Source organism: Carettochelys insculpta, chromosome 2, assembly GCF_033958435.1.
Source record: "Carettochelys insculpta isolate YL-2023 chromosome 2, ASM3395843v1, whole genome shotgun sequence".
NCBI lineage: Eukaryota > Metazoa > Chordata > Testudines > Carettochelyidae > Carettochelys > Carettochelys insculpta.
The window spans coordinates 128,787,591-128,814,675 of NC_134138.1; the positions used below are offsets into that span (position 1 = coordinate 128,787,591).

Below are 27,085 nucleotides of genomic sequence, written 5' to 3' on the forward strand. Positions count from 1 at the left end.
TAGGAGTATAGTCCTGATCCAGGTCGCTGGCAGGAGAGGGCCAGCAGTTCCTCACCTTCAGATGCTGGAAACACTTATGTTCTCGTAACTGACCCCACTTCTGATTCCCTGGGGAAGCAAAAGTTGGCGGTGGAAGGACAAAGGAGCTGTGGGCCTAGTGGGACAGTAAGAGGTGAGCAGTGATTCCTTCATGGGGATTCTGTGTTGGACTCACAACGCAACTTTCAGAAAGCAGGAGGAGGTGGTCTTCCTGAGGATCACTAATGGCCTAGCTCTTGTTAGAGGGGAGGGCACACCCAGAGAAATCAGATTCCCACCCCATGGGGCAAGGGGAAAGATAAGAACTTGGTTGTGCAAAGGAAAGCCCCAGTCATTTAGCCCTAAATCTCCAAGAGGTTCAGCCATGGTTGGGGTATACCAAAAAGCAATGTAAATGTACAATTGCAATGGGTTTGTTCTGATTACTCACGCTGACTGCTGTAACCAATGGGGTGCTGCTACCAAAAGCTGTAGAACTGTACCATGTACTGAATGTTTGGAAAGAACCATGTAACACGTTTACATTGATGCATAAGCATAAATTGTTTGTTAAAGGAGTCTGTAAGTCTGAAATGTCACCATTGTTCCCTGTAACTAGTCTTGCAACCTCTAGTTTCTGTCCTCTCCACATTGAGGAAGGCGGCAGACTGCGTAATGAACTTACACTGGTCAAGCTTCTGACCAGTGCAATAGGGTACAGTCCTGGGGTGCAAGGCTGAGAGCTTGGGAGATTTGCTGTGATTCTCTGTGTGATCTTTGAGCAACTCAGAGAGCGTACATGCAACTTAGATGGGTGTGGGGCTCCATATGCTATTGTTCTGAGTGATAATTGTGTCTGGAGTGATTTGCGGCTTGTCACTAGAAAAACCTAATGAGCATGGCTCTACCATATTCACGGCACATTTTGGTCAACTGCATGACAACAGGATGTAAATTTCATGATTTCACCTATTTAAACCTGAAATTTCAAACAGCTGTAACTTTTGGGGTATTAACAGAAAAAAGTTTGGTGGGGGAGGCTTGCAAAGTTACTGGTCGTGGCACTACCTTCCAAACTGGGAAGCTGGAAAGCAGTGGCAGCTGGCCAGAAGCCTAGCACTGAAAGCGTCTCCCTTTTAGGTCAGAACTCCATTGAGAAACACTGGCCTCCCCCCATGAAATGTGTGTAGTATAAGGTAAAAAGCACACAAAAGACCAGCTTTCATGGCCCATGATATATTCTGTATGGCTGTGAATTTGTCAGGGCACCAGTTATGAGAGAGATCCTAGGCTGCAGAGTTAAGAGGGCACACCAATACCCCAGTGCCAGGGTGTACCCTAGAGATCCCAACATAGTGTACAATTATTGCTTCATGAACCCCAATTACCATTTGCCCAAGGATACACAGAAAATTAACTGACTATATGCATACAATACTCAGGATTCATAATACTCTTGATAAATCTTCATGTATGGTGTAGAAATGTAACCCAAAAAGAGCTGCACAGTACACACTTATGAGTCTGGTGTCATGAAGTACAGAATATAGCTTTGCACAAGAAACCTGAACATTTATACCACTTTACAGGAAAATTAAAGGTCCAGTCACTCTTTTGATTGTTTTTCTCTGAACATATCCTATATAGCTGTACACACAGTTAACATGCCCCCAAATATACTCAAAGTATATGAATGCACTATGAATTTCTAGAATGATCCCAAATGAAGAAAGAACTAAGAATGTTATGAAGGAACAATATAGTGATAAAAATTGCCAACTTTCAGGACTCAGGGCACGAATACGGATGAACTCTTTTTAATTCTCTTTAATTGTAATGGACAAGATGTCATCTAGACACTATCATTCTAAGTACATTAAAATAGTGTTGTATAGTAAACTCTTTCATATCCAGCATTCTATTATACAGAACTCTCAAATAACCAGCATTTTAACCATAAGTAAATTTTAGTTATGTTTTCCATAAGTACAGTATAGTGAAAGTAAACACAAATCTATACAGTATAAGTTTACAGCTCACATTAATACTGTTGTTGGAAAATAAAGTACTCTGCATACATTTCGTTGTGTCTTAAGATCTAATTTTGTTTTTCTTTAGTGTTACACATTGCTAGGTATACCTCTCTATTATCCAGAATATTCAAATATCCAGTAACCCCTTGATCCCAAGGCTGCTGGGCATGAAAGAGTTTTTGTACTTCTCTGAGTATCTGTGAAGTGGTTCTAGATTTTTTTTTTGGGGGTGGGGTATCACATGCCTTAAGTTTGCTGACATATAAAGAACAGAATGTGAATGAAGTCCAGGTGCAAAGAAGAAATTCAAATGAAGAGTACCAAAGATTAAAATGCACTTAAATCTACTTTCATTTTTACATACAATTCAGTAAACATTAAATTTACCTGAGTGGTTCAAATACCAAACAAAGGTGTTGTTTGTGATAAAAATGCCTGAACAATCGCAAACAATGAAATTTGTCATCAGGATCAGCATCATTGAGCTTCTTCAAAAATTCCAGTTCTTTGAGACCAGTTTTTTGCCTAAAAACAAAGAACATTTTTGGCCCAGAACTTACTGAAATTCTAACACATCGCATGCAACATGAGCATCAAGTTGTCTGGCTCTCAAAACGTGAGGGGACAGTAACAATTTTATAGTTAACATGGACCTGAGAATCAATCCTGGTTTTATTTTTAACATCGTGTTTGGCAAATTACTTGACCTTTCTGTGGTTCATATATACACATAAAACTTCGCTCTTCCTTTTCCCATAAGTGAAATTGAAGTAAGATTTTGCCCTATCATACAGGGTTGTGAGCCTTGGCTCAATACTGAGGTTTAAGAAATTTGCTCTTCAAAAAAATAAATCAAAATAATATTGATTTAATTAACTGTACTATACTGGTTAGAAAATCTTCTGCTGAATGGTTGTGCATGATGAAAATAGTTCACTTAATATTTCAATTTATACCCAGATTCACATTTAAATATAATGTAAGAACTAATCAAAGCACCACTGTAACTATTTTATTTTAGCGACTTTTTAATGGTCTTGATTCAGTACAACAATGTTACTCCATTAATTTAAATAAGAAGTAAGAGATTTTAAAACTCCAAGTTAAAATAGCTTGGGGAGGTTTACACTGCAAATTCCCTTCATGGAGAAAGGAAAAGAAATTACAAAAGCAGTGAACTTAAATTCACAGTACTGCAACCATACCAGATAACACTGTTTACTGTAGTATGTGCACTACACAGCAAAGGATTCCAGTTCTCAAGAGAGCAGCAACTAATTTACATTCATTCCATGGAGGTCAATTTACTCCTCTACTACCAAATATTTATAATTAGTATGATTATTATTAGCCCCACCTTTCGTGACTAGATATTTAGTGCTCCAAATCTCATTAGTTTACTATTTAACAAAACGTGACTTACATAAGTTCATTGTTCCTGATTATTTTAACTGCCACTTCTTGGTTTGCTCTCGCCATATCTCTGGCTCGCACTACGTTACTGAAAACTCCCTGGCCAGTGTAACCATAAACATTGTAACGTTTATCTAGAACTTCACCTATGTTAACACCTAGGAAAGAAAATGAAGAAGGAAATAAGATAAACTGAGCTAAGTAAACATGTAGAATAACTGACAAAAAAAATTTCTGTACGATCATGAAGGAAACAAGGATATACAGTGCAGTCAATTATTGTGTCAAATCTATAGTGCTTTGTACCTAGCTTTGTGGAAATTGTGGGGACCTGTGCTTCCCTGGGTCAGGAATCTTTTAATAAACACGGTTAGAAGTTGCATGCCCATTTCACCTCATTACAAGAACTATTTCAGTTGGTCTTTCTTAACTGCTGATGAATTTAACATTGAGTAGTGAAGAAATGTGCTCACTGAAGCGCTTCCACTCTGAGTCCTGGGTGACAAATACAGCACGATGGGCATCAAGGTTCTCTGAAAGCTGTTTTTCTTGGTTTCAGATCATGGCAAGCGTGCAGACATAACCCTTCCTTCCGGAGGGAGATCTCACAGCTGTAAACAACTTTGGATAGGTTTTAATTTCGACTGATGGATCCTGTGACACACCTGTGAGCAGCTTGACAAGAGCACTACAGTGCAGAAATATGCAGCTGCATTGGGTGAGCCACGGTAAGTGATGGCACTGTGGTATGCAATTTCAAAACAATTCTGCAGATCTTTTCAATACAGTGCTTTTACAGTTAGCAACCCTATTTTACGCACTAGTATAAACTAAGTTATGAAAAAATACTTACGATAATAGCCTTCTGCATCAGTCCAGTTATCCCTGAGGTTGGGGTTTTCTTTGAAGTCTTTTCCAAAACCAGCAGCCCTAAGACGAGCACTCTGAAAGAAAGTGGACAATTAGCTTTTCTGTTGTATGTGAAATGCATTTTTATATACAAATGTGACTTTTCTTAACACTTGCTTATGAAAACTAGAAATCCATTCAATATCTATCATCTCATTATAACAAATATTCTACTTTACAACATTTCTGTAGTTCAAAACATACCTTTAGGAAAGGAAGTCTCAAACACAAAATATCCCTTATGCATCAAATATGAGAATTATGAGGAGAAATATCATTAGAACCACTACTAAATAGTAAAGATGGTTATGATTTCATTACTACCATAAATAAAATTTAGTAAATCAAGAGTAAGGCATACAGAAGGCTTGTGATCTCTCCCCCAGCTTCCTGGACCATTTTAACAGCAAAATGCTATATTATTTTGAATTCAGTATTTTACCAAAAAACACATATATATATGAGCAAATGATCCAAGAGAAATAAAATTGAAACATATTATCAAAATTAGCACAGGCTATTCTAAGGTGGTAGTATGCTTGCATTTTTTTTTAATTCATTTGCCTTTTACTTCACAGACTACATTAATCATTCATAGTGGATATTACTATAATGACTACAAATTAAAAGATAAGTACAAGTAATATGTAAGTATCAGTTTCTGCAAGGCATTTCCCATCCAAAAACGGTCATCCACTTAAAAACCGTTGTAAATGAAATATCAAATATTTTCCTGTATTTTATCTATAATTGCTGGTATTTAAATCAGGGGTGTGCAAAGTGGGTGGGGGGGTGGAGTGGCAGTGCACAGTACCAATTTGCTGCCAAGCTTCAGGCTCATCCACCTCATTAGAAGTGTTGAAATATGTTAGTTTTTATTTATGTGTATTCACAGTTATATACCTATTAATAGAGTTTTCACATTCTACATATTTTCTTACAACATGTGCCTTTTTTTAAATATATGAACATAACCAAAATTTCCATCAGCTTGGATTACCTTATATGGTGGAGAAAGGGAGGGCTGCCAATTTCAGGGACAAAAAGTGGGGCCCAATGTAAAAAGCTTGTTCCCCCAGTTTAAATAAATGGTTCCAAAGCTTGAAAATAAAAATATTTACCTACCAATTTTACCTATTTTTTATTTTAAAGGGTTTTACTTTGTTGTTAATGGAGTGGCACTACAATAGCTTTTCGCTATCCCTTTGTAGCAATGTCACTGATAATTAAAGAATGACATTTGATATGAATCATTAGTTCCATGATTTTTATATTATTTCATTTAAAAAATCCCTCACACATTTTGGGGATGTTTGCATGTAAGGCCATGTCTATACAACCCTCCTCCTTTCGGAGGGGGCATGTTAATGAGCAATTTCAGAAGATGCTAATGAGACGCTGCCATGAATATGCAGCCACCCATGTAGACGGGCCTTTTGAAAAGACACTCTGATTTCGAAAGCCTCTTCTTCCCTTTTGGTTTTGGGAAGAAGGGTCTTTTGAAATCTGAGGGTCCTTTCCAAAAGACACCCATCGACACAGGCGGCATGCATTTCAAAAGCGGCACATTTGAATCCCGCATGGCTGCCATTATGCTAATGAGGCGCTGCATATTCATGGAAACCCCTCATTAGCATCTTCCGAAGTCCCTCATTAACATGCCCCCTCTGAAAGGAGGGGGCTAGTGTAGACTCGGCCTAAGTGATGGGCCACTGAATATACACATAAACATGACAAGTCCCAGATATCCCATTAGACATTGTGTGAGTGAGAGTGAGCGAGAGAGAGAGAGATAAAACATTAAGGACTCGACTGATGTTAGCTATATGGGAAGCTCTGACAAAGTGCTGGATGCCAGCACTCTAAGTCAAGTAGTAACCAGATACCACTCTCCACTACAGGAGAGGAACATTTAATTATTTGATCAGATTTGGGGATTGTCTTCACTACACCAGGAATGCACACTATAGCAATCAATCCAACACCTGTTGATTTATCAAGTCTGCTTAGATGAAATAAATCAATCTCTGTGTGGTCGCCCACTGACACTGGTATTCCACCAGAAGAAGAGTAGCTGGCGTCAACAGGACAGCAATCCCAACAGACCTTATTGAACACAAGATGCCTGGTAAATACATCAACTTCACATAGATTAAATCAATAGCAGGGGTTAGCATAGACCAGGCCTTGGGAAGTTAATTTTCCCATTATCTGAGGGGACAGTTTCAAAGCACTGGAAGAAAGTGAAAGAAGAGGAGGCTGGTGGACCCCAGAAAACAAAAGATCTCAGTTCTGGTCAGGTATCTCCCCTCTCCTTCCCCTGGAAGAAGGACTAAGGACTAGGGAAAAGTGCAGAAAGAGTTGTTATTCTGGATCATGATGATTGTTTTTTGGAGGTAATATAAAACAAACTCACACAAAGCATCTAACATTGTTTGCACAGAATCTCAGGTTAGGAGAGGAGTTTGCTGTTACAGATGCACCCACTCTACTTTTAAATATTAAATCACCAGGGCAGTCCAAGACAACAGCATACATGAAAGACTGTAGTATGCTAAGTGCCACTTAAAGTGTCATGATGATTATGAAAAAATAAAGCATCCTGAACCTATAAGGAGAACAAAGTAATCGTAGAGTAACTAAATCCTACAGCATATTTCCAAAAGCAATTTCATAACTACAAAACCAGCCTGTGACTAACAATTCTATCACCTTTTTCTTGAGCTTTGACACTTACCAGGATGCCTACCACATTTCTCAATTAGTATGACAAACCTAGTCCTGTTTATTCAGGCACAAACACCTTGACAGTTTCCGTTTAATAACACAGCAATGAGTACATAATGTGGACAAATTATCTTTCTAAAATTACCTACATCAAAGTATGCAGCAAACATATCATCCGATTCTGTGAACATGTCAGGAGCTAATAGCTTCTTCTGAGCGGAGCCTTAAAAGGAAATTTACATTACTCAACTTAAAAATGAAGAAATAAACTGAAAACACAAATTATCGACAAATAGAGGTATTCTGGTATATTACCAGCTATACTATCTATACTATATAGCACTGAACTTATCAACTAGTTATAAGAGAGCCTATGTCTCCTAGATTATGGTGCTTTAATTTATATTCTCTTGCATAATTAACCGTGTTTAAAAATGCAAAAGAAGTTAAAATCTTTCATGTGCAAATACTTCAACTGAAGATTTAACTGTAAAGGCTTTCCAACAATACACAAAACAGGAAAAAAAATATGCTATATTCTATACATTCCTATGGATAACCTGTAGACTAAGTATACAACTTAGAATTGTTTTGTCGCCAATAATAATGAGGTACTTTATTAAAAATGGTAAACCCCCAAAGCCTCCTTCCCTTGAAGTTTCTTTCACATGGCTTCACCTCAGACAACAGCTAGAAACAGAAATCTTGATTTTAAAAATGATTAAAAATCCCATATGCTATTTTATCTATTTAAAAGAAACATTTTAATCATCTTTAATGTACCAAACACCATATATAAGGTTGATATCATCACAGAAACATAAATTAAGGGTATGTAGCAAGGAAGACAGAACTGGAAATATTTAACAACATATTAAATTAGAATAAACTTAATCTTTCAGAGTAAATTAAAAGCACCCCTAACAGATTTAAGGAACCAACTTTCTCTAGCATTTTACCATAAAATCCTGCATTTTCAAGGCCTCACATGACTACCACCAGTTGCCTTACAGATGGATGACTGCATCTGAATAATTTGAAAGCAATACTGGTCCCTTAATCAAGCAGATAGCACTATTAAGAGATAGACAGCACTTCACCATACTTCTCAAATATTTCATTTTAGTTTCAAAATTACTTACATTCTGTAAAATCTCGTGTCCCCTTACACTTCTACTGCCGCGTAATATTTACATCAGAAATATAGGAGCATGAAACAGTTTTTAAAAAAGCTGTTTATGCAAAATAAGAAATCCAAAATATTAATCTTCTAGCATAAAAATTATGTCTCTTCTCATATAGTCTCTTTCTCCCTTCACCTCCACATACATTACATCCCACATGTGTGTGCTAGCTAATTGTTAGTCCCCGATGACACATCAACCTGCCTCTATAGGAAGTCAAAACACAGATTTAACTTGGGTGACAAATAGGGCAATTTTTAAAACTGGCTTTCATAATTTGTTTTTATTTTTGTAACACCCACAACAGAAATCCTAAAGCAAAATTATCCCTTTTTAATTTTAAGGACTATTACTTTACCTGTCTCTGTTTTCTCTTTAGTTTTTGTTTTGTGTTTTGTATATATTTTGTATTTTAATTGTGCAGCAAGCAAAAGTATGCCAGGGTGTCTTCTAACTGAGCTCCTCTATTTAAGCAAATTGATCATTTGGAGTGTTTTCCAGAGTTGAGACAACATATTCTCTATGTAAAATTCCTACATTTTTGTACCACAATAAATAATATTTGGCAGAATTACACAGAGCTTTAGAAAAATATATTTCATTAATCAATTATAAAAAAAAAAACCAAGGAAGCACTACTGAGACTGCTATCTGGATTATAAATAAAGACTGAGCTAAATTCTGCCACACAAGTCCCTCTTTCACACTGGTATTAAAGAAAGTGATTTTTTGGCAGTGCTCCCTACAAACATTAATAGGGCAAGATATTTTCAGAATGTTCAGCAGAGTGCTAGGATAGACTACTGGTAAAATACCAACCTCAACAAAATGCACCTTAAGTAGTGTGTGATCTGTGAGGTAAAGGGTGCACCCAAGCCTTGAAACCAGCTAGCACAACTGAGTTGTACTTTAATCTTGCTCAAAAGAACTAAGTGTGCACCACAGCCCTGGTTAACATGTTTACTCCTGAGGGAACTGTTCATCAAAAATAAAAATTCTGCAAAATTCCACATATTTTATTTGTCAAAAAACAAATGTGGAGGCTCCAGCAAAGCAGTGGCTGAATGGACATAGAGATCACCCTGTACTTCTCTCCTATGGGTCACAGATTTGGTCAGGCTGCACCTGATCTTCAGAAACACTCGGCCTCTCTCAAAAACACCCCAGGGCTGTACCCCTCCATGCCAGTCACACCACAGTAGCAAGCAAGAAGTACAGAGTCTTCTGCACACACCCAGTTCTGGCCCCCTGTCCAGACATGGAGCAGGCAGATTCAGCCCTTCAGGGTCCAAGTGTGGAAGGGTACCAGGCATGGGATCACAGGTTATGTGTATGACAATCTGGGTGCAAGGTGGATCTGAAAGCACTGGAGGTTAGTTCAGGGGACTCCAGATGCAGGGGTAATGGGACTCAGTAGAGGGTCCAAGTGAAGATGGTTGGGGCTCAGTGGGGGATTCAAATACTGGATGAGGTTTCAAGTAGAGGGCTCAGCAAGTAGGGCACGGATCTGGATGCAGGGATGGGTGTCTAGGAAGCAGGGTAGACCTGTTTTCACTCCTCTTGCTGAGCCAGACTTGGTTCTATATAAACTATTTTAAAGCCAACATTGCTGAGAATTTTTTTTGGAAACAAAGAACAAAAAAAAAAATCCTTTCACCTGTAAAAGTCATTATTTTGTGTCTCAAAATACAACAATCCTGGTAAAAGTTTCTTTTGACTTTGTTGCATTAAAACACTTAGACGTCTGAATTCAGACATTCCTCAATGGTAATGACTGAAATTAAAATAAGTTTTGCCAAACAGGGAAGGGGGGGCAGGGGGGGCGGCGGGAGAAACCATCAGGAAAATTATTTGCGATTTTCCAAGAAAGAGTCACATATCAAAAATATATTAAAATAAAATAAATTGACAGTTCCTTCTTCAATATAAAGTAAGACATTAATGTCTGTTCTTCCTCTTTGTTCCTAATCACCAGTTAATCAGTAAGTGCTGCAGTGAAAAACTTTCACATTATCCCATAACCAAGTATTTTATTTCAACAGATCAATTCTATAACTTTCTGGACTTTTTGAGCTCAGTTCATGAATTAACTTCTTCACAAATCTGAAATTATGATTGTAAGAAATCTGAACAAAAGATGCCTTCAATGTAGATTAGACTTTTCATTTTAAATTGCGCAATGAAATTTCAGATTCTTACCATTATTCTGTTCAACTGTCATGAGGTTGTGTTTGGCTTTTACAGAGGCCTCAAATGTATCAACATTTTCCCGTTCATACTCTTTAACATCAGCAGCTACACGTTCTAAAATATCATCTGGTGAATTTGAACGACTACGCGTGCTGCTCTGAGGACTGCTTGGTTCAGATGGCACAGACATGTTACTGTCTTCAGTCAGGTACTTGTATTTCTGCAAAGAAACTTCATGAAGTTATTCTCAGGATAGTGGTTTGTCCCAAACTAATTCATGTGTAGTTTGAGGGATAATTTTTTGTAAATTTCTTTAGCTGCTCTAAATGACATGGGGCCAAATTATATAATTTGTGTCTTCTTACTACAGGTTATCCCAGAAGTTAAAAACAATTTTGGACAGCTTTCCAAATCCTTACACAGGAAACAACCCTTTGATTTCAAATTACACTAATCAGATTACAGTCAATATTTCTGAGCCTGAGGTTCATTCTGGTATCTGCTATAGACAACTGAAAATAAGTGTATGATTTATCCTTCAATGCAATTACTATGGTAATGCAATTTTATGGTAATTTAAGTTATACAAAATCCAAAAAAGCCAACTATCACAAAAATTACTCATTTGGGTGTAGGTTGCTTGTTTTAAATAAGTGTGTGTACCAAAAACGTTAAGTTTCAACCCAGACAATATTTTTACACCCACACTGAAAAACTAGTGGAAGATTTTTGGCAACTTTCGCTTTACTAATGGAAATGTAAACCTGAAAAATGTCACTGTGTCCAATTTCATATTAAAAGAAATAATAAGGCCAAAGATTTTTACTCTGGATGCACAGACAATATCAATAGTCTGATGGCTTTAATACAGTCCCATACCTGCACAATTGCTTGTCTCTGTAATCTCCTCTGCTCTATCAGTGCTTCTTCATCTTCTTCTTCGACATCAAAGTCTTCAAGGCTACGAGTAAGTTATATGACACCATAAACACACACGATTCCATAGAATTTAGAAAAGATTTAATCCCTGATCTACAGAGTTTATAACCTGAAATTCAGACCCTTTACACAACTCTCTCCCTCACAAAGACAGGCTGCCTACTGTGGGTGCTCTGGTAACCAGCTGGGTGGCACACACAAGTGCTCAGCTTATGGGGAATATTATATTTAACATTCACGTTTTCAAGAATTGGAACTGAGAGGAAAATCAACAACTCATTCAATTCCTAATTTTTTCATGGATTTACTGGTTTCAATTCAATTTAAAATACAAAACACAGGAAGTATTAACACCATTTTACAAGGTACTGGTTAGACCTCATCTGGAATATTTTGTAGATTTCTGATCACTCACATTCACAACACATACCTTGGCTCACATAACAAAAAGTATACTGCCCAGGGATATGAAATTCTAAAAGGGACCACTGACTACAAAAATATCTTTTTAACAGAGGGCCTCAAAAGTTTATGATTTACTGAGCCTCACCTGTGGTGTAATATTCTAAACTTATTATTCATTTGGAGGAAAAAAACGAGGTACAGAAACTGATGTACAGCAAGACATCTTTTGTTAGTCAGGTGTGTTTCACCAAAAAACTAATCAGTGTGGATAGAGCTATGTAGGTGGGAAGACTCACCTACTGATATAGCTACTGCCATTTGGGCACGTTAATTATGCCTTCGGGAGAGCTCTCCTGCCATTGGCATACAACAGCTACACAGGAGACTGTACAGTAATGCAGCTTCAGCAGTGCTGCTGCAAGGTCTCTACTGTAGATATAACCTAAGCAATTTGCCCAAGATACGTAGCAACTCAGGACTGGGAACAGAGCCCTCTTGTGTCTACTAGACACTACTCCTAGGTAGTTTTCAAGGTCTCTATAGCTATGCAAAAAGATTTTGATCACCACAAAACCAGTTTACCACATATATTAATACTGAAACCATGCAAGAGTCAAGGCCTTGGTTAACATGAAAGAAAAGGTTATTACAGCTGTTTTACATAAATGGACACAAAAAGCTTTCAGTAATTTATTCCCCCCTTTAGTGGACCAATTCTTTACTTTTTGGGACATGACATACTAGAAATCAAACTGATGGGGGCCAAGGGAGTAGTGGAGAAGGGATGATAAAGGTTAGTCTGACCTCTTTAAATCGCCACTGAAGGCTGCCTATCCCCAGACCCACCCCTTCTGCAAGTAGAGCCATTTCTCTCTCTCAAACACACCCTCCCACCCACCCACCCGCCTCCCTCTTGCCCAGGGCCCAGCAAATCTGTTGTCCCTCCTGCTAGAAATTCATTCTTACTTCTCATCTGATGAGGATTCCTGCTCAGCCTTCATGCCTTCAGAAAGACTTCCTTTAAATTTGTCTTCCTTAACTTTACTTCTGCTTCTACGTCTACGAGCACCACGTGACCTAGATCTCCTCCTAAGTCGAGATCTACTCCTCCGACCTCTATCCCTGTCGAACAGAAGAAAAATAACATAAGTATAGCAAACTAAATCGTACTGTATTTTTTCCTATCAGTGTCAGTCTTGATTATGTCCAAATAATATTTACTGAAATACATAAATGGGTGCACCACATAACTCTTTAAAATAGTAAGCTTTAACAATTAAACTAACATTAAGCATGATAATATCTGAAAAAGGCAAAGATAAGTAAAAGATTCTGCCAATGTAATACCTTTTGGGGGCAGGGAGGAGATATGCATCACAGAGTTGTAATGAATGACGTAATAAAATATTTAATTTTTATTCTGTCTAATTTGACCAACAGGCCTGTATTTAGATAATACTGAAAAGTTCCACTGGAGGACATATGCTTACCTCCTCCGAGGGGACCTGCTTCTCCTTCTTGGAGACCGGCTACGTCGGAGTGGTGAACGAGATCTCCTGCGGATGGGAGACCTCGATCTTCTTCTGGATGGTGACCATCTGAGTGGGCTGGCTTCTTTTGATCTCTCACGTCTAGAGAGAATATCATCTCTAGGTCGGGTCCTTGAAATTAAGAAGAGAAAGATACTAGTATCAGAGGCAAATGTAATATAAAAAGCACAATTCCCTCTCTTTTAAAGCTCACTTTAAAAGATTACTGCAAGTGAGACTCCACCAGAAGGGTAAGTATAATTCACTGCTGCCAGTCCACTTTGTGTGTGTCTCATCCCTAAAAATATCTGCCCAAACAGAGGCTACAGCTACATTACAGTACCTTTTGAGGGGTGAACGCAAATGAGGCAAACCAGAAATGCAAAATGAAGTGCCAATTTACATCTCACACTTCATTTGCATAACCACATATTCAAAAAGTCTTTTGAAAGAAAAACAGCGGTGTAGATGGGGTTCTTTTGAAATAAAACTGTGTTTTTGAAAGTACCCTTCCCTCTCATTTTTTTTTTCCAGGAAGAAGGCTGCTATCTATCGAAAATGGGGTTTTATCTCAAAAGAACCCCGTCTACTTTGCTGCTTTTCTTTCAAAAATGTGATTAAGCAAATGAAGCATGAGATATGCAAACTGGTGCTTAATATGCATTTCTGATTTGTCTCATTTGCATCCCCCTTTTGAAAGGGAACTGTATAAGACATAGCCAGAGAGTTTAGCACAACTCACAAGAAAATTTATTAAGTCCCATCACAGAGCCAGAAGCATAAGGAAGTTTGTGTTTAGGAATTTCTAAATATTATCCTATTTTAAGTTAACTTGCAACAGTATTGAAATAAATAGATACATAAAATACAATTTGAATTCAGAGGAGCTTTTGCATAACATTACAATCAATAGGTCAAATTCTGTTAAGTTTTTGAGCTGAAACCACTGTAGTCATTTTAATTTAGAAAATTGATGTGCCTAGCCATGATTTAATCAACATTATGTGGCTACCTCTGTAACAGAAAAAAAGCAAGTATTCAAGAAGCACCTCTCTAAATATTACACAGTTTAACTGATGACAGCAAAATTTTACAAAGAAATCTGGAAATGCTAATTAATTTTAAAATATAGTGAAATGTTCTGAGATCTATTAAATTTTTAATTATTGTTACTCAGGAAAATTCACATGAAGTTAAGCATTGTCTAAACACCACATTATTTTGGCTACTAACTTAATTACAAACTGTAAGTGAAGTCTTATTTTCAGGGAAAACAGCCCAAGTTTGTAGAGTATGAGAGTTTAAAATAGTTGCAAAAATAATTAACGGGGCTGGAAAAGTAACGCAGAGAAAATACCGTTATTCTTCTAAATAGAATAAATGAGGAAAGATGGCTAATTCTGCCACATATTTTGTCTGCCAGAACTCTGGAGCATTTTTAGACATTTCATCATTAAAGAGGGAAAAAAATTGTGTGTGTGAAATATACAGACATTTGGTATTTTATCTTTTTGTAATGATATATCTTACATATGATATACTAGCTTCAGTGACCTCCTCTATATACCACTGATTCATTTATTAAATTGCAGTCATATGAAAATAGCAGGGTTGTAGTCCTTTGGACTACATCTCTACTACAGACATTACAGCTTACATCTGTACTGATGCAGCTGCCCCACTGTGAAGTCACCACTGTAGACACTCTATGTAGATGAGAGAGAGCGCTCTCCACACTGGCATAATTAAATACCCCCAACAACTAGTGGCAATATGTTGGTGGGAGAACATCTCCCAGTGACATAGCACTGTCCACACCAGTGCTTTTGTTGGTGACATTTATATTGGTCAGGAAGTATTTTTCACATCCTGTCTCTGACAAAAGTTTTACAGAAATTACTAGAGTAAACAACCTCACAGTCAGAGATATGTGTTGCACAAGAACACGTGAAGCTCTCTGACTTCTCGGGTAAGCCACACAACAGTGCATTTGTACATCAATCAAACATGAAGGCTGTGGTCCAGAATAACCCTGAACTGTGTATTGAGATAGACATCACTTCTTCATAAATGAAATGGCATAAAATGTAGCAATTATGTAAGAATTCAGGAAATTATATAAGCAGTTAGTTTTCCCTTCATTTACTACAGTTATTTTATGTATAACAGAACCATAATGAAAATTTAGTCATGGGTAGGAAGAATAAGATTAGCTCAATCTGTATGGCTGCATCTACACTAGCAAGTTCTTTTTCAGAAAGGCCACGACTTTTCAAAAAAAGAAAAAAAGTGTAGTGTCTACACACAAAATGTGCTCCACACGGCCCTTTCTCCAGCATCCCTCTTCCTCTCCCAGATGAGGAAGAGCGCCTTTTTCCATAAGATTCTTTAATAAAAAAAAAGTGTGTGTGTAGACCTGCTGCAGGCCCTTCTTTAGAAAGGGTAGTCCTCATGGCACTGGATTTCGATTCCTGTCCCATTCTTTCAAAAGTGCAGGGGCTGCATAGATGATCTCTATCGAAATAGTGGATCGATCTTTTGAGCTGCTTTTTTTGTGTGTGGATGCAATATTTTGAAAAGTTTTTTCGAAAGCTCTCTTCTGGAACAACTTCTTTCAAAGGATCACTCTAGCGTAGACATAGCCTATTTGTCTGAACCACCAATTAACTCTCATGAGAGCTGCTCAGACATCCTTAATTGATACAAATGTTCAGAACTGTGGTCCTTTCCAACAATATGGAATTGGTTCAGTACCATCCCAAGTGAAAAGATGCCTCCCCCAAGGAATCTCAAATACCGCTCCCCCCCTTTTTTTTTTTGACGTTCTCCTATTCAATTATAGACCGAGCCCAAATCTGTTTACCCGGTGTTAAAGAACCACAGCAAAAGTACAACAATGACAAAGAAAGCTATACTCTTAACATTATAATGCTTAAAATAATTTCAAAATATTGAATGTTTTTATTTTAAATACTGAGTTGTTTAAAATTATATTTGAATCACCTGTCAAAATCCCATTAGAAAACTATGTTTCAATAAACTTCTCATGCCTTCATTACGCTCCAACTGTCAGACACACTTTGCATAACTATGTGTGGATCATTAAGGCAGATTTTTGGTAAATATTATAAAAATAACAAAGCTTGTGTGAAATATTTACAGTAAAATTCCTTTAATCCGGCCTCTGATGACTAGGAAATCCTGATGGCTCAAAATCTGGCAAAAATAGCCCGATTTACGGAGGTGATCTGGCAAAATGTTATGGTCCAGCACACAGTAGTCCCTCAAGATACGCGAGGGTTGCAGGGGGTGGTGAAGAAGCTGGGGACGGGCGGGGTGGTAAATTGTGACAGAGGGGGTGGGTTGAACTAGGGCGTGGGGGTTATGGTGACGTCCAATAGTCCGGAAAATTTGGTGATCTGGCACCTGTCCGTTCCTGGATGTGCCTGATTAAAGGAATTTTACTGTACTTACAAAACTAATTTAAATTGGCATCAGTATGGGCTTGTCTACACTACCTCCCTACTTTGAAGGGAGGATGGTAAGTAGGGTGTTGGGAGTTTATCAATGAAGTGCTATGATGAATATGCAGCACTTCATTAAGCAAACTCCCCCCCCACGGCAACTACGAAGTGTTAAACTTCGAAGTGCCGGCTCACCCGCTGGAACGTCAAAATGCCTGGGGTACTTCAAAGTCCCTTTACTCGTCAGAATTTTGAGGAGCAAAGGGACTTCGAAGTACCGGCGGGCGAGCTGTGGCTACATACGAGCCGGCACTTCGAAGTTGCTGCAGGGGAGAATTTGCTCAATGAAGTGGTGCATATACACCGCAGCACTTAATTAATTAACTCCCGACACCCTACTTACCACGCTCCCTTCGACGTAGGGAGCTAGTGTAGACAAGCCCTATGAGGAATTAGAGTAATTGAAAACTCACTGAAAAAAGCAAACAAAGGGCAAAAGTAAAAGTTAAAGCACTGAGCAGAGGAGCTGTTAATGATGCACTGTTGTCTTCCTGAGTCATCAAGCTAGTAGCTCCAGATTTATTACAACCAAAGGTTAATAAGCTCTAGTCCACAAGCAGATTTACCTGTTCACCATGATCACTGGCCAGTCATCAGTGAACCCTCACTAGTGCAAATCTAGAGTGCAGGCAAGCAAACCCACTATTTAAACTGGAAGAGATTTGCATCCACTTGAAACTAGCGTGAGCTCTACTGGTGCAAAGAACCTCTCTTGTCCACAGCAGGAATCTGCAACAAGTTCAGGTACACAGAAGGCTGGCCAACAGCTACTGAAACAAATCTCCAGCACAGATCAGATTTAAGATTCATCAGTTTCATTCTGTTGCAGCTTGGGAACTCTATAGCCGTGTCTACACGTGCACGCTACTTCGAAGCAGCGGCACTAACTTCGAAATAGCGCCCGTCACGGCTACACGTGTTGGGCGCTATTTCAATGTTAACATCTACGTTAGGCGGCGAGATGTCAAAGCCGCTAACCCCATGAGGGGATGGGAATAGCGCCCTACTTTGAAGTTGAACGTCGAAGTAGGGCACGTGTAGACGATCCGCATCCCGCAACATTGAAATAGCGGGGTCTGTCATGGTGGCCGTCAGCTGAGGGGTTGAGAGACGCTCTCTCTCCAGCCCCTGCGGGGCTCTATGGTCACCATGTGCAGCAGCCCTTAGCCCAGGGCTTCTGGCTGCTGCTGCTGCAGCTGGGGATCCATGCTGCATACACAGGGTCTGCAACCAGTTGTCGGCTCTGTGGATCTTGTGTTGTTTAGTGCAACTGTGTCTGGGAGGGGCCCTTTAAGGGAGCGGCCTGCTGTTGAGTCCGCTCTGTGACCCTGTCTGCAGCTGTGCCTGGCACCCTTATTTCGACGTGTGCTACTTTGGTGTGTAGACGTTCCCTCGCAGCGCCTATTTCGATGTGGTGCTGCGCAATGTCGATGTTGAACGTCGACGTTGCCAGCCCTGGAGGATGTGTAGACGTTATTCATCGAAATAAGCTATTTCAATGTAGGCTTCACATGTAGACGTAGCATATATGAGCAGGAAAAACTGAATTTATAGAGTAAGACTCTGAACAAATCCAGAAGCTTCTGGAGGCAAAGAACAGTGGAGTTAATTGCACTGCAGCAGCCAAAAGCAAAGTGAGGACAATGCAAGAGAGCCCACTTCATAACTACAGCCAGCAGAGTGGCATGAGAAGGTGAAAGAGAGAGACAGATATAAGTACAGACATCTCTCAACTTGTGATGTGGTTACTTTTGGGGGGGGGGGGGGGCGGAGAATCTCTCTATTCCAGCAGCTAGAGGGGCTTTAAAATTCCAGACATCTAGACTGATTAGTGCAGACCCTAGCCTCCACACACAGTGCTTGCAAAACATAGTTTTTAAACAAATTTTCTTACATTCTCAATCCAAGGCCAACTATCTGCTGAACTGGACCCATTGATATAAATTAAAAGCCTTACTGATGTTTTTAAAATGTGCTGCTCTACACTGCAGCGGCTGCAACTCCCAACTGAGCTGCAAGCACTCTAAAAAAGACAGCTCTATAAACCAAACACTGAATCTTTTTCTCAAGTTTTTGTTCTTCTTTAAAATTATTTCGTTTCAAATAGAATACAAGTTGTTTTACAGATTTCTGCTATTAGGATGGCTATTGCCCTAGCTTTATCTCTCTCAGCGAAAAAAAAACCAGAAGGACACAGATTTTGTAACAGCATTTATATTTAAAACTACACTGAATATTTCCTACTCTTATTACCATAAATAAAGCATAAGATGCAGAATGCACCTACTAAGAGATTTAAGTCTGTCACCCCTCATTTAAGTATAGCTAACGAAGCGTGATACAGCAGTGAGCCAAGCAGGCGCACCATCAAGTACACAGGCAAAAAAAAATAAATTCTAGCATGGCTCAAATAATCTTTAAAAAGTGAAACTACTTGTTTTATAAATGACTAAACATGGCATCATCTTACTCCAATGTGTGTGTTCAGTCATATATGCTGACTTTATTACTAAAATGTTCTTGTCAACATTAAAGACCGAACTCTGCTATAAAAGGATTAACTACATTTTAATTTAGATTGCAGACCAACATGCAGGATTGCTAACTACTTTCTAAATAAGCCAAAATTCTGTGTCCAATTGACAGAAACAAAGACTAATTTGAGCTACAAAACTTTATTACTGGGTGTGATCAATATCAGCCCCAAAAATATCCAGCACAACTGCCAGAAAAACAGATTAGGTACGAATGTCTAGAAGTTAGAAAATATATCTATTTGCGAACTGACTACACAAAAAGAACTAAGTTTAGATAAAAAAATGCAATTAATGCCATTTTCTCAGCCACTTTTAGATAAAGCTGTACTTTGACAGGATAGTACGAAATTCTCAAGCGTTCTGATTTTTACACCGACTTGAGCATCTCTGGTGTTTAGTATTTTAAAGTTACCTGGGAGAAGAAAGGCGCCTTCTTTCTGATTCTCTTCGTTTCCTTTCTGCCGATCTGCTCTTCGCTCTTCTGCCAGGAGACTGAGTTCGAGAAGGTGATTTACTCTGTTTTGATCTGCGATCATTAAGAAGAGGAGACCTGCTTCTTCGTGATTTATCACGTTTTGGAGATAAGCTTCTTCCTTTAGGGCTGCGGCCAGGTCTTCTACTAGGAGACCTGTTTTCTTTCCCTGAAGAAGCATCTTTAGAAGGAGATTTAATTTGCTTCTTCTCTTTATCAGTCTCTGATCTCCTTGATTTCCTGTCTTTTGATCGTGACCTTCTGTCTTTGGATTTGCTTCTTAGTTCTACTGGAGATTTGGATTTTTTGCCACGATCTCGACTTTTGCTTTCATTTACAACTGGAGACCTTCTGCGATCTCTTAGTTTACTCTTATCGTCTGCTTTGTTCTTATCCTCTGGAGGAGACTTAGATTTTTTATTTTTCTCTTGAGATCGTCTTTTAAGGGCTGGAGACTTTGATTTCCTTGTTTGATCTTGAGATTTAGTTCTTTTAGATGGGCTTTTTGATTTTCTCCTCTCCTTTGATTTACTCCTAGTTGCTTTCTCTTTCACACCATCAATTCCTACCTTGCTTTTCTTTTTATCAGATCTGTGCCTAGTCCGTTCTTTTGATTCATTCTTACTTGCTTTTTTTGAACTTGTCTTATTGTCCACAAGCTCAGGTTTCCCTTTACTGTTTGATGACTTAGTTGAAGACCTGTTGCCATTTCTCACCTTTTCATTGATTTCTCCCTCTTCCTCAGAGCCTGACTCATAACCTTGTAATATTAATCCCATCCCAGATTGAACCTTTCCTTCCATTAACTCATTCTCAAGTTCAGCTTTTAATAATGCTCTTTGTTTCTCCAAATCTTCTAGAGGAGCTAAGAAATCAATTTTAGTTCTTTTTGCTGGTCCATCTTCTTTGTCAGAGGCATCAACAATGTCTTTCCGTTTATGTTTCTTATGTTTGTGCCTGTGTTTATGTTTTTTGTCCTTGTCTTCTTCTGAAGAATGTTTGTGTTTCTTGTGTTTACTTCGGTGTTTGTGCTTCTTTTTTTTGTGTCGGCTGTGTTTGTTCTGAGGCTGGTCTCCTTCCGATACTTCCCCATTTTCTTCATTGACACTTCTCTCAGAAATATCAGCATCTTCAATTCTGCAAATAAATTAAAATAGAGAATCAGCAGACATCAAATACTTCTTTTCACTAAGTTTTTTAAATAATTATCTTGACAATTTTCGTAAGATTCATAAAAATGCTCCAAAAAAATCAAGAAATCTAAATTAGATTAAAATTCTGAGATGCTGAAAAGTTACCTTCTGTCTAGAGAATCATCACACAACCCACGCTGTAACAGCAAGTAAACATCCCACCCATGCAGGTTATTTTGATATCCAAATAGTACTGATGATGGGAGATCCAACAAGTATATTAGCTCATATACATCACAAATTTATAATGCAAATTGTGTCTGTTTTTAGGCTTAACGTTGACAGTAGCGTTCATATGTTAGCATTACTCAGCTATGCTGTGCAATATTTTTATGTACCACCTAATCTTACCTCTATTAACTTCTTACTACTTCCTCTTTGGGGAATTTTGTGAACTTGTACAACCATTCAGGAAAAATTCAAATGCCACCCAGATAATTAGCAGAAAACTCACAGCTAGTATTTTTGTTTCTACAGCTGATGCACACTCACATGACTTGGTGTACATAATTTATTCCATACCTGGATGGAAGAAAATCAGGAAACATTGTTCTGCAGCACTGTGCAAGAGCAGAATTCATCCCCACCTCCTGCTCCCCAGGATAATTGATTCTAATGGGCAGGGAAAGGGAAACTTCAATTACTCCTTTTGCCCACTGGGGACTGATGTGGCACTAGAACAGAGGACAGCTGGTCCCTGAGCTGAAGCAGCCAGTGACAAAGAGCGGGAAGAAGCTGTCTTCCTCAAAGCACCCTGCTTGTGGGGTCAAGTGAGAAAGCATGGGATATGGGGGCTTGGACACAGCAGGGCACATAAGGCTGCTGGGGGCATATACTGAGGTTCAGAAGGGCTAGTGGGGTGGAACGGGGCAGACGGACCAGGGTCGGGACACAAGAGCTAATGAAGTGACAACACTGAGCCAGGAGCTGAATAGGAATAGGGGTGCAGGGTTACATGGGGACAAGGGAAGAGAAGGTACACCAACACATGTGCATAAATACCTGAATGAATGGACAGTGGAGTGCAAGTGCACAAGGGAACAAGGCCCCGTATCTCTTACTAAATGGGAGAATCTGGAAGTCAGCCAGTCTCTGAATGGAAGAAACTCCCATATTCCCAACAATCTTCACCTGCTCAGCTAAAAATCTGAAATTTTACCTACTTCTGTTCATTCCCAACCTCATTCCCAGAAATTTATTCCTGCTCCTTAAACTCTCTCGTTTAAATCTGTCATCCCTAAACCTTCACATTGCTTCAAAAGGATCATAGGAAATATGTTTATTTACAATACGAATGATGACACAAAAATCTTTATTATTATGCCCAGTAAAAGAATCTATCTGCAAAAAAAAATTTCTTGAATAATTTTTTTGGTCTGTATTGGTACAGGCATACTTGATGACAAATTCTGAAATAAATTACTGAAATAATAGAAACTGGCATGATTATATTGTGTTATTTTGATAACATGACAAATTTTAAAACATTGTTGCAGAATTTTTAATTATTTAGTGCAGAATTTCCCCAATAGTATCTTATCACTATGCCATCCACAGGAGTGTTCAAGGTTAAATATTTTAAAAGCATGTACTTTATTTTCAAATACCAAAACACACATCTGTACGTCAGTTTCAAAGGACTGCACAAAACACCTAATGAAGCCATTTGTGCATTATCTTATATGGGTTGATTTACTTAGCTGTGTTAAAACAAAAAGCAGTCAAGTAGCACTTTAAAGACTAGCAAAATGGTTTATTAGGTGAGCTTTTGTGGGACAGACCCACTTCTTCAGACCATAGCCCGACCAGGAGTCTGTTCTGGTCTGGCTATGGTCTGAAGAAGTGGGTCTGTCCCATGAAAGCTCACCTAATAAACTATTTTGCTAGTCTTTAAGGTGCTACTTGACTGCTTTTTGTTTTGATAGTGCATAGACTAGCACGGCTTCCTCTCTGTTACTATTTAGCTGTGTTAATTCTTCTTCATAAGTGTGCACAAAGTTTGACATAGAGGGGATGTAAATACTAGAGAAACCAAAGGTATTTCTATAATATGGTAGAAGTGACTACGTGGACCCTGATAACTTAAGAAAGAACAATTTAGAATGAGTATCAGAAAATCCTTCCTTGCAGCAAGACATATGTATCTGCTTATCTGTCTCTCAAATAAAGGGTGAAATCTTTAGACACCTAAGGCTGTATGCAAAAAAAATTACACAATTATTTTAACTAAATAGCCACTGTTGACTGACACACATAACATTTGCCTGGCAATCCTTTCAATTAAAACTAAAAATAACTGATCTGTAAAACAGGGAGGGGAAGCTATATTGCACATAACTTCAGCTATATACATTTAAAACTTTCCTCTTGCCTCACTCCTGGGAGAACATAATGAGGAACACAGAATTCTGGATAAACAAAACTGAGTTGCAATTGTTCTCCAAACAAAAAAAGGAATATGTGTAATATACTTAATAGCATTAAAGAGAAACTTATCAGGCAAGCTTCAACCCACAGAATTAGAAAAACTACACCTATGCTACAGTATAAGTTTGATTTTATAACACTGAGTTTTATAAATTTGAATTTGCGTATCCTCACCTCCAGGCAAAGTCAAATTAGTGCTGCCACACTGAATTGCCAAACCTATCCCACAGTTTCCTCATCCCCGTAGCATTCTGTTCCCCCCATGCCATTGGTGCAGTACGGGAAAAAAATGCCCTGCACGTGCTTGTGGGTATGTGATGTCATCTTCCCACATTGCATTGCCCTCATTCCCTTCCCGTGGAAAGCAACCAGCCATTTTTTCAGAAGGAAAGAAGTAAAAGTAGGGAATCCCAGGCAAAAGAAAACCAAATAGGCTGGCTTCAGAAGGTGACTGAACCACGTGAATCGGTTGCTCAGCTGCTTTCCCCCGGTTGAAAGAACACCTTCACATTATTACTATTCCCTTTTGGTACGACTTCTTCCTGATCAGCCAACTAACGCGACCGGCAGGGGACTGTCACACCCACACGTCAGAATGACTGTGCCATCTCAACTGGTCTCTCAGCTACCTTTCCCCCCTTGAAAGTGCAGTATGTATGGTATGATATCTTACAAATAATAACAGAAACAATTCAGTTACCTGAAAACAAAATGTGCTTTTGTGAAATGGAGCCAAATTTCTGAAGCTTGCTTTGGTATGATGGCTCCTGCAATAGGGCGGGGGTGTTGTGGAAGGGCCAGTTGATATGGTCCCTTCAGAGGCTGTCTCTGGCGAGGACAGGGAGGAGGAGCCATGAATACCACTGAATGCAGGGCCAGCCCCCCAAACATATGATCAGGGGCTGGGGCGGGGTAGTTGAGGGACCAGTTGAGATGGTCCCTTCAGGGGCTTTCTCTGGCAGTGGGAATGTAGTTGAGGGACCTGTTGACAGGTCCCCCTCATTGGCTTTCTAGCAGCCCCTGGCACGTGCTGCCCCACCGAAAACACAACAAAGACAGTCAACCCCCAAAAATCTTTGCCGTGAGAGAGGGGGGCACTTCCCCCCAGCAACAGCCAGCCCACAAAATCTTTGCTGCGGGGTGGGAAGACTTCCCCCAGCAACAGCCAGCCCCTCAAAATTTTTACCACCTTTGGAGCCTTCACTGCGTGCAAGCCAGGACATGGTGCTATCTGGCAGCATGGTCTGCACTGCACTGCAGGCATGTGCTTTTATTGGGTTGGGAGCCAGCCACATGATGTGGTTAGGTGGAGGATAGACCCTGTCTGCATGATGCTGGTGGGGGGGGGGGTGGAAGAGGGGGGCAGATCCTGTACAAATGTGAACTGCAGAAAAGAAACTTCTGGGCCTCTCATATAAGCTTGACCCCCACAGCCTAGCGACCATATGATGCGGGGGTTGGCACCAGCGCTGAAAAAAATGTTGGCCTCTCCTGCTATACCCTGTGCAGGGAAGAAGCCACCATCCCATCTTGGGGCTAGTTTTTCATGGGTAGATGCAATCGTTGCACTGATAATAAAGAAATGAGTTCAAAATGGGCCCAGGTTCCTACTTCAACTTCCTGAGCTTCCCAATGCCAAATTCAACTGCATGCTTCCTGTTGCCCATTTTCTGTGCACCTGGAGACCAATGGAGATGGAAGCGGCCAGAGCAAACAACCGTGTGGCATTGTAGAATACATATGGGGGAAATCGCTGGAGGCCAATAAATTCAATGTAAATAGAATCACAGAATGTTAGGACTGGAAGGGATCTTGAGAGGTCATCAAGTCCAGCCCCCTGCCCTCATGGCAGGACCAAGTACCGTCTAGACCACCCCGATAGACATTTATCTAACCTGTTCTTAAATATCTCCACAGATGGAAATTCCACAACCTCCCTAGGCAACTTATTCCAGCATTTGACCACCCTGACATTTAGGAACTTTTTCCTAATGTCCAACCTAAACCTCCCTTGCTGCAGTTTAAGCCCATTGTTTCTTGTTCTATCCTCCTCCTTATGACACCCTTTTAGATACCTGAAAACCGCTGTCATGTCCCCCCTTAATCTTCTTTTTTCCAAACTAAACAAGCCCAATTCTTTCAGCCTTTCTTCACAGGTCATGTTCTCTAGACCTTTGATCATTCTTGTTGCTCTTTTCTGGACCCTTTTCAATTTCTCCACATCCTTCATGAAATGCAGCGCCCAGAACTGGATATAATACTCCATCTGAGTCCTAACCAGAGCAGAGTAGAGTGGAAGAATGACTTCTCGTGTCTTGTTCACAACACACCTGTTAATGCATCCCAGAATCAAGTTTGCTTTTTTTGCAAGAGCATCACACTTGACTCATATTTTGCTTTTGGTCCACTATAACCCCTAGAGCCCTTTCTGCCATACTTCTTCCTAGACAGTCGCTTCCCATTCTGTGTGTGTGAAACTGATTGTTCCTTCCTAAGTGGAGCACTTTGCATTTTCTTTATTAAACTTCATCCTGTTTACTTGAGACCACTCCTCCAATTTGTCCAGATCATTTTGAATTTCGACCCTATCCTCCACAGCAGCTGCAACCCCTCCCAGCTTGGTATCATCTGCAAACTTAATAAGCGTACTGTCTATACCAATATCTAAATCATTGATGAAGATATTGAACAGAACCAGTCCCAATACAGACCCCTGCAGAAGCCCACTTGTTATACCTTTCCAGCAGGATTGAGAACCATTAATAACTACTCTGAGTACGGTTATCCAGCCAGTTTTGCATCCACCTTATAGAAGCCCAATCTAAGTTGTATTTGCCTAGTTTATTGATAAGAATATCATGTGAGACGATCATATGCCTTACTGACGTCTAAGTACACCACAACCACCGCCTCTCCCTTATCCACAAGGCTTGTTATCCTATCAAAGAAAGCTATCAGACTGGTTTGACATGATTTCTTCTTTGCAAACCCATGCTGGCTGTTCCCTATCAGCTTACCACCTTCCAAGTGTTTGCAGATGATTTCCTTAATTACTTGTTCCATTATCTTTCTGGGCACAGAAGTTAAACTGACTGGTCTGTAGTTTCCTGCGTTGTTCTTATTCCCCTTTTTATAGATGGGCACTATATTTGCCTTTTTTCCAGACTTCTGGAATCTCTCCTGTCTCCCATGATTTTCCAAAGATGATAGCTAATGGCTCAGATACCTCCTCCATCAGCATCTTGAGTATTCTAGGCTGCATTTCATCAGGCCTTGGAGACTTGCAGGCATCTAGCTTTCCTAAGTGATTTTTAACTTGTTCTTTTTTTATCTTCTAAACCTACCCCTTTCGCATTAGCATTCACACCATTTCCACACTAACATTAATCTGACCTTTTAAATTTGAACCTGGCGCTACGCCGACTCATTTTGTGGGTATAATAATATCAACCTTAGTGAGCCCTAAAAATGGACCTAGTGGCAGTCACCATTTAGAGAGTGACATTGTAAAATCGAACTAACTGCCTTAAAATCAACTTTATGGTGTAATGTAGACACAGCCTCAGTGTGATAAAACTAGGGAAG

The 27,085-nt window shown here is 39.4% G+C and overlaps 1 protein-coding gene across 2 annotated transcripts in view; it reads right to left on the bottom strand.

Moving 5' to 3' along the window:
* PRP4K (pre-mRNA processing factor kinase PRP4K) overlaps positions 1-27,085 on the bottom strand; it is a 50,950-nt gene that overhangs the window by 17,631 nt on the left and 6,234 nt on the right. For both annotated transcript variants that reach the window (XR_012644505.1, XM_074987736.1), the window contains exons 2-10: positions 19,821-21,017; positions 13,309-13,479; positions 12,785-12,940; positions 11,354-11,435; positions 10,484-10,694; positions 7,250-7,323; positions 4,318-4,408; positions 3,475-3,622; positions 2,439-2,576 (exon numbers count right to left, since the gene is read on the bottom strand). Coding sequence is in view for 1 of the 2 variants with exons in the window: in XM_074987736.1 (XP_074843837.1) it covers positions 2,439-2,576; positions 3,475-3,622; positions 4,318-4,408; positions 7,250-7,323; positions 10,484-10,694; positions 11,354-11,435; positions 12,785-12,940; positions 13,309-13,479; positions 19,821-21,017 (2,268 nt within the window). In the remaining variant the exon portion in view is untranslated. The remainder of the gene's footprint in view (positions 1-2,438; positions 2,577-3,474; positions 3,623-4,317; positions 4,409-7,249; positions 7,324-10,483; positions 10,695-11,353; positions 11,436-12,784; positions 12,941-13,308; positions 13,480-19,820; positions 21,018-27,085) is intronic.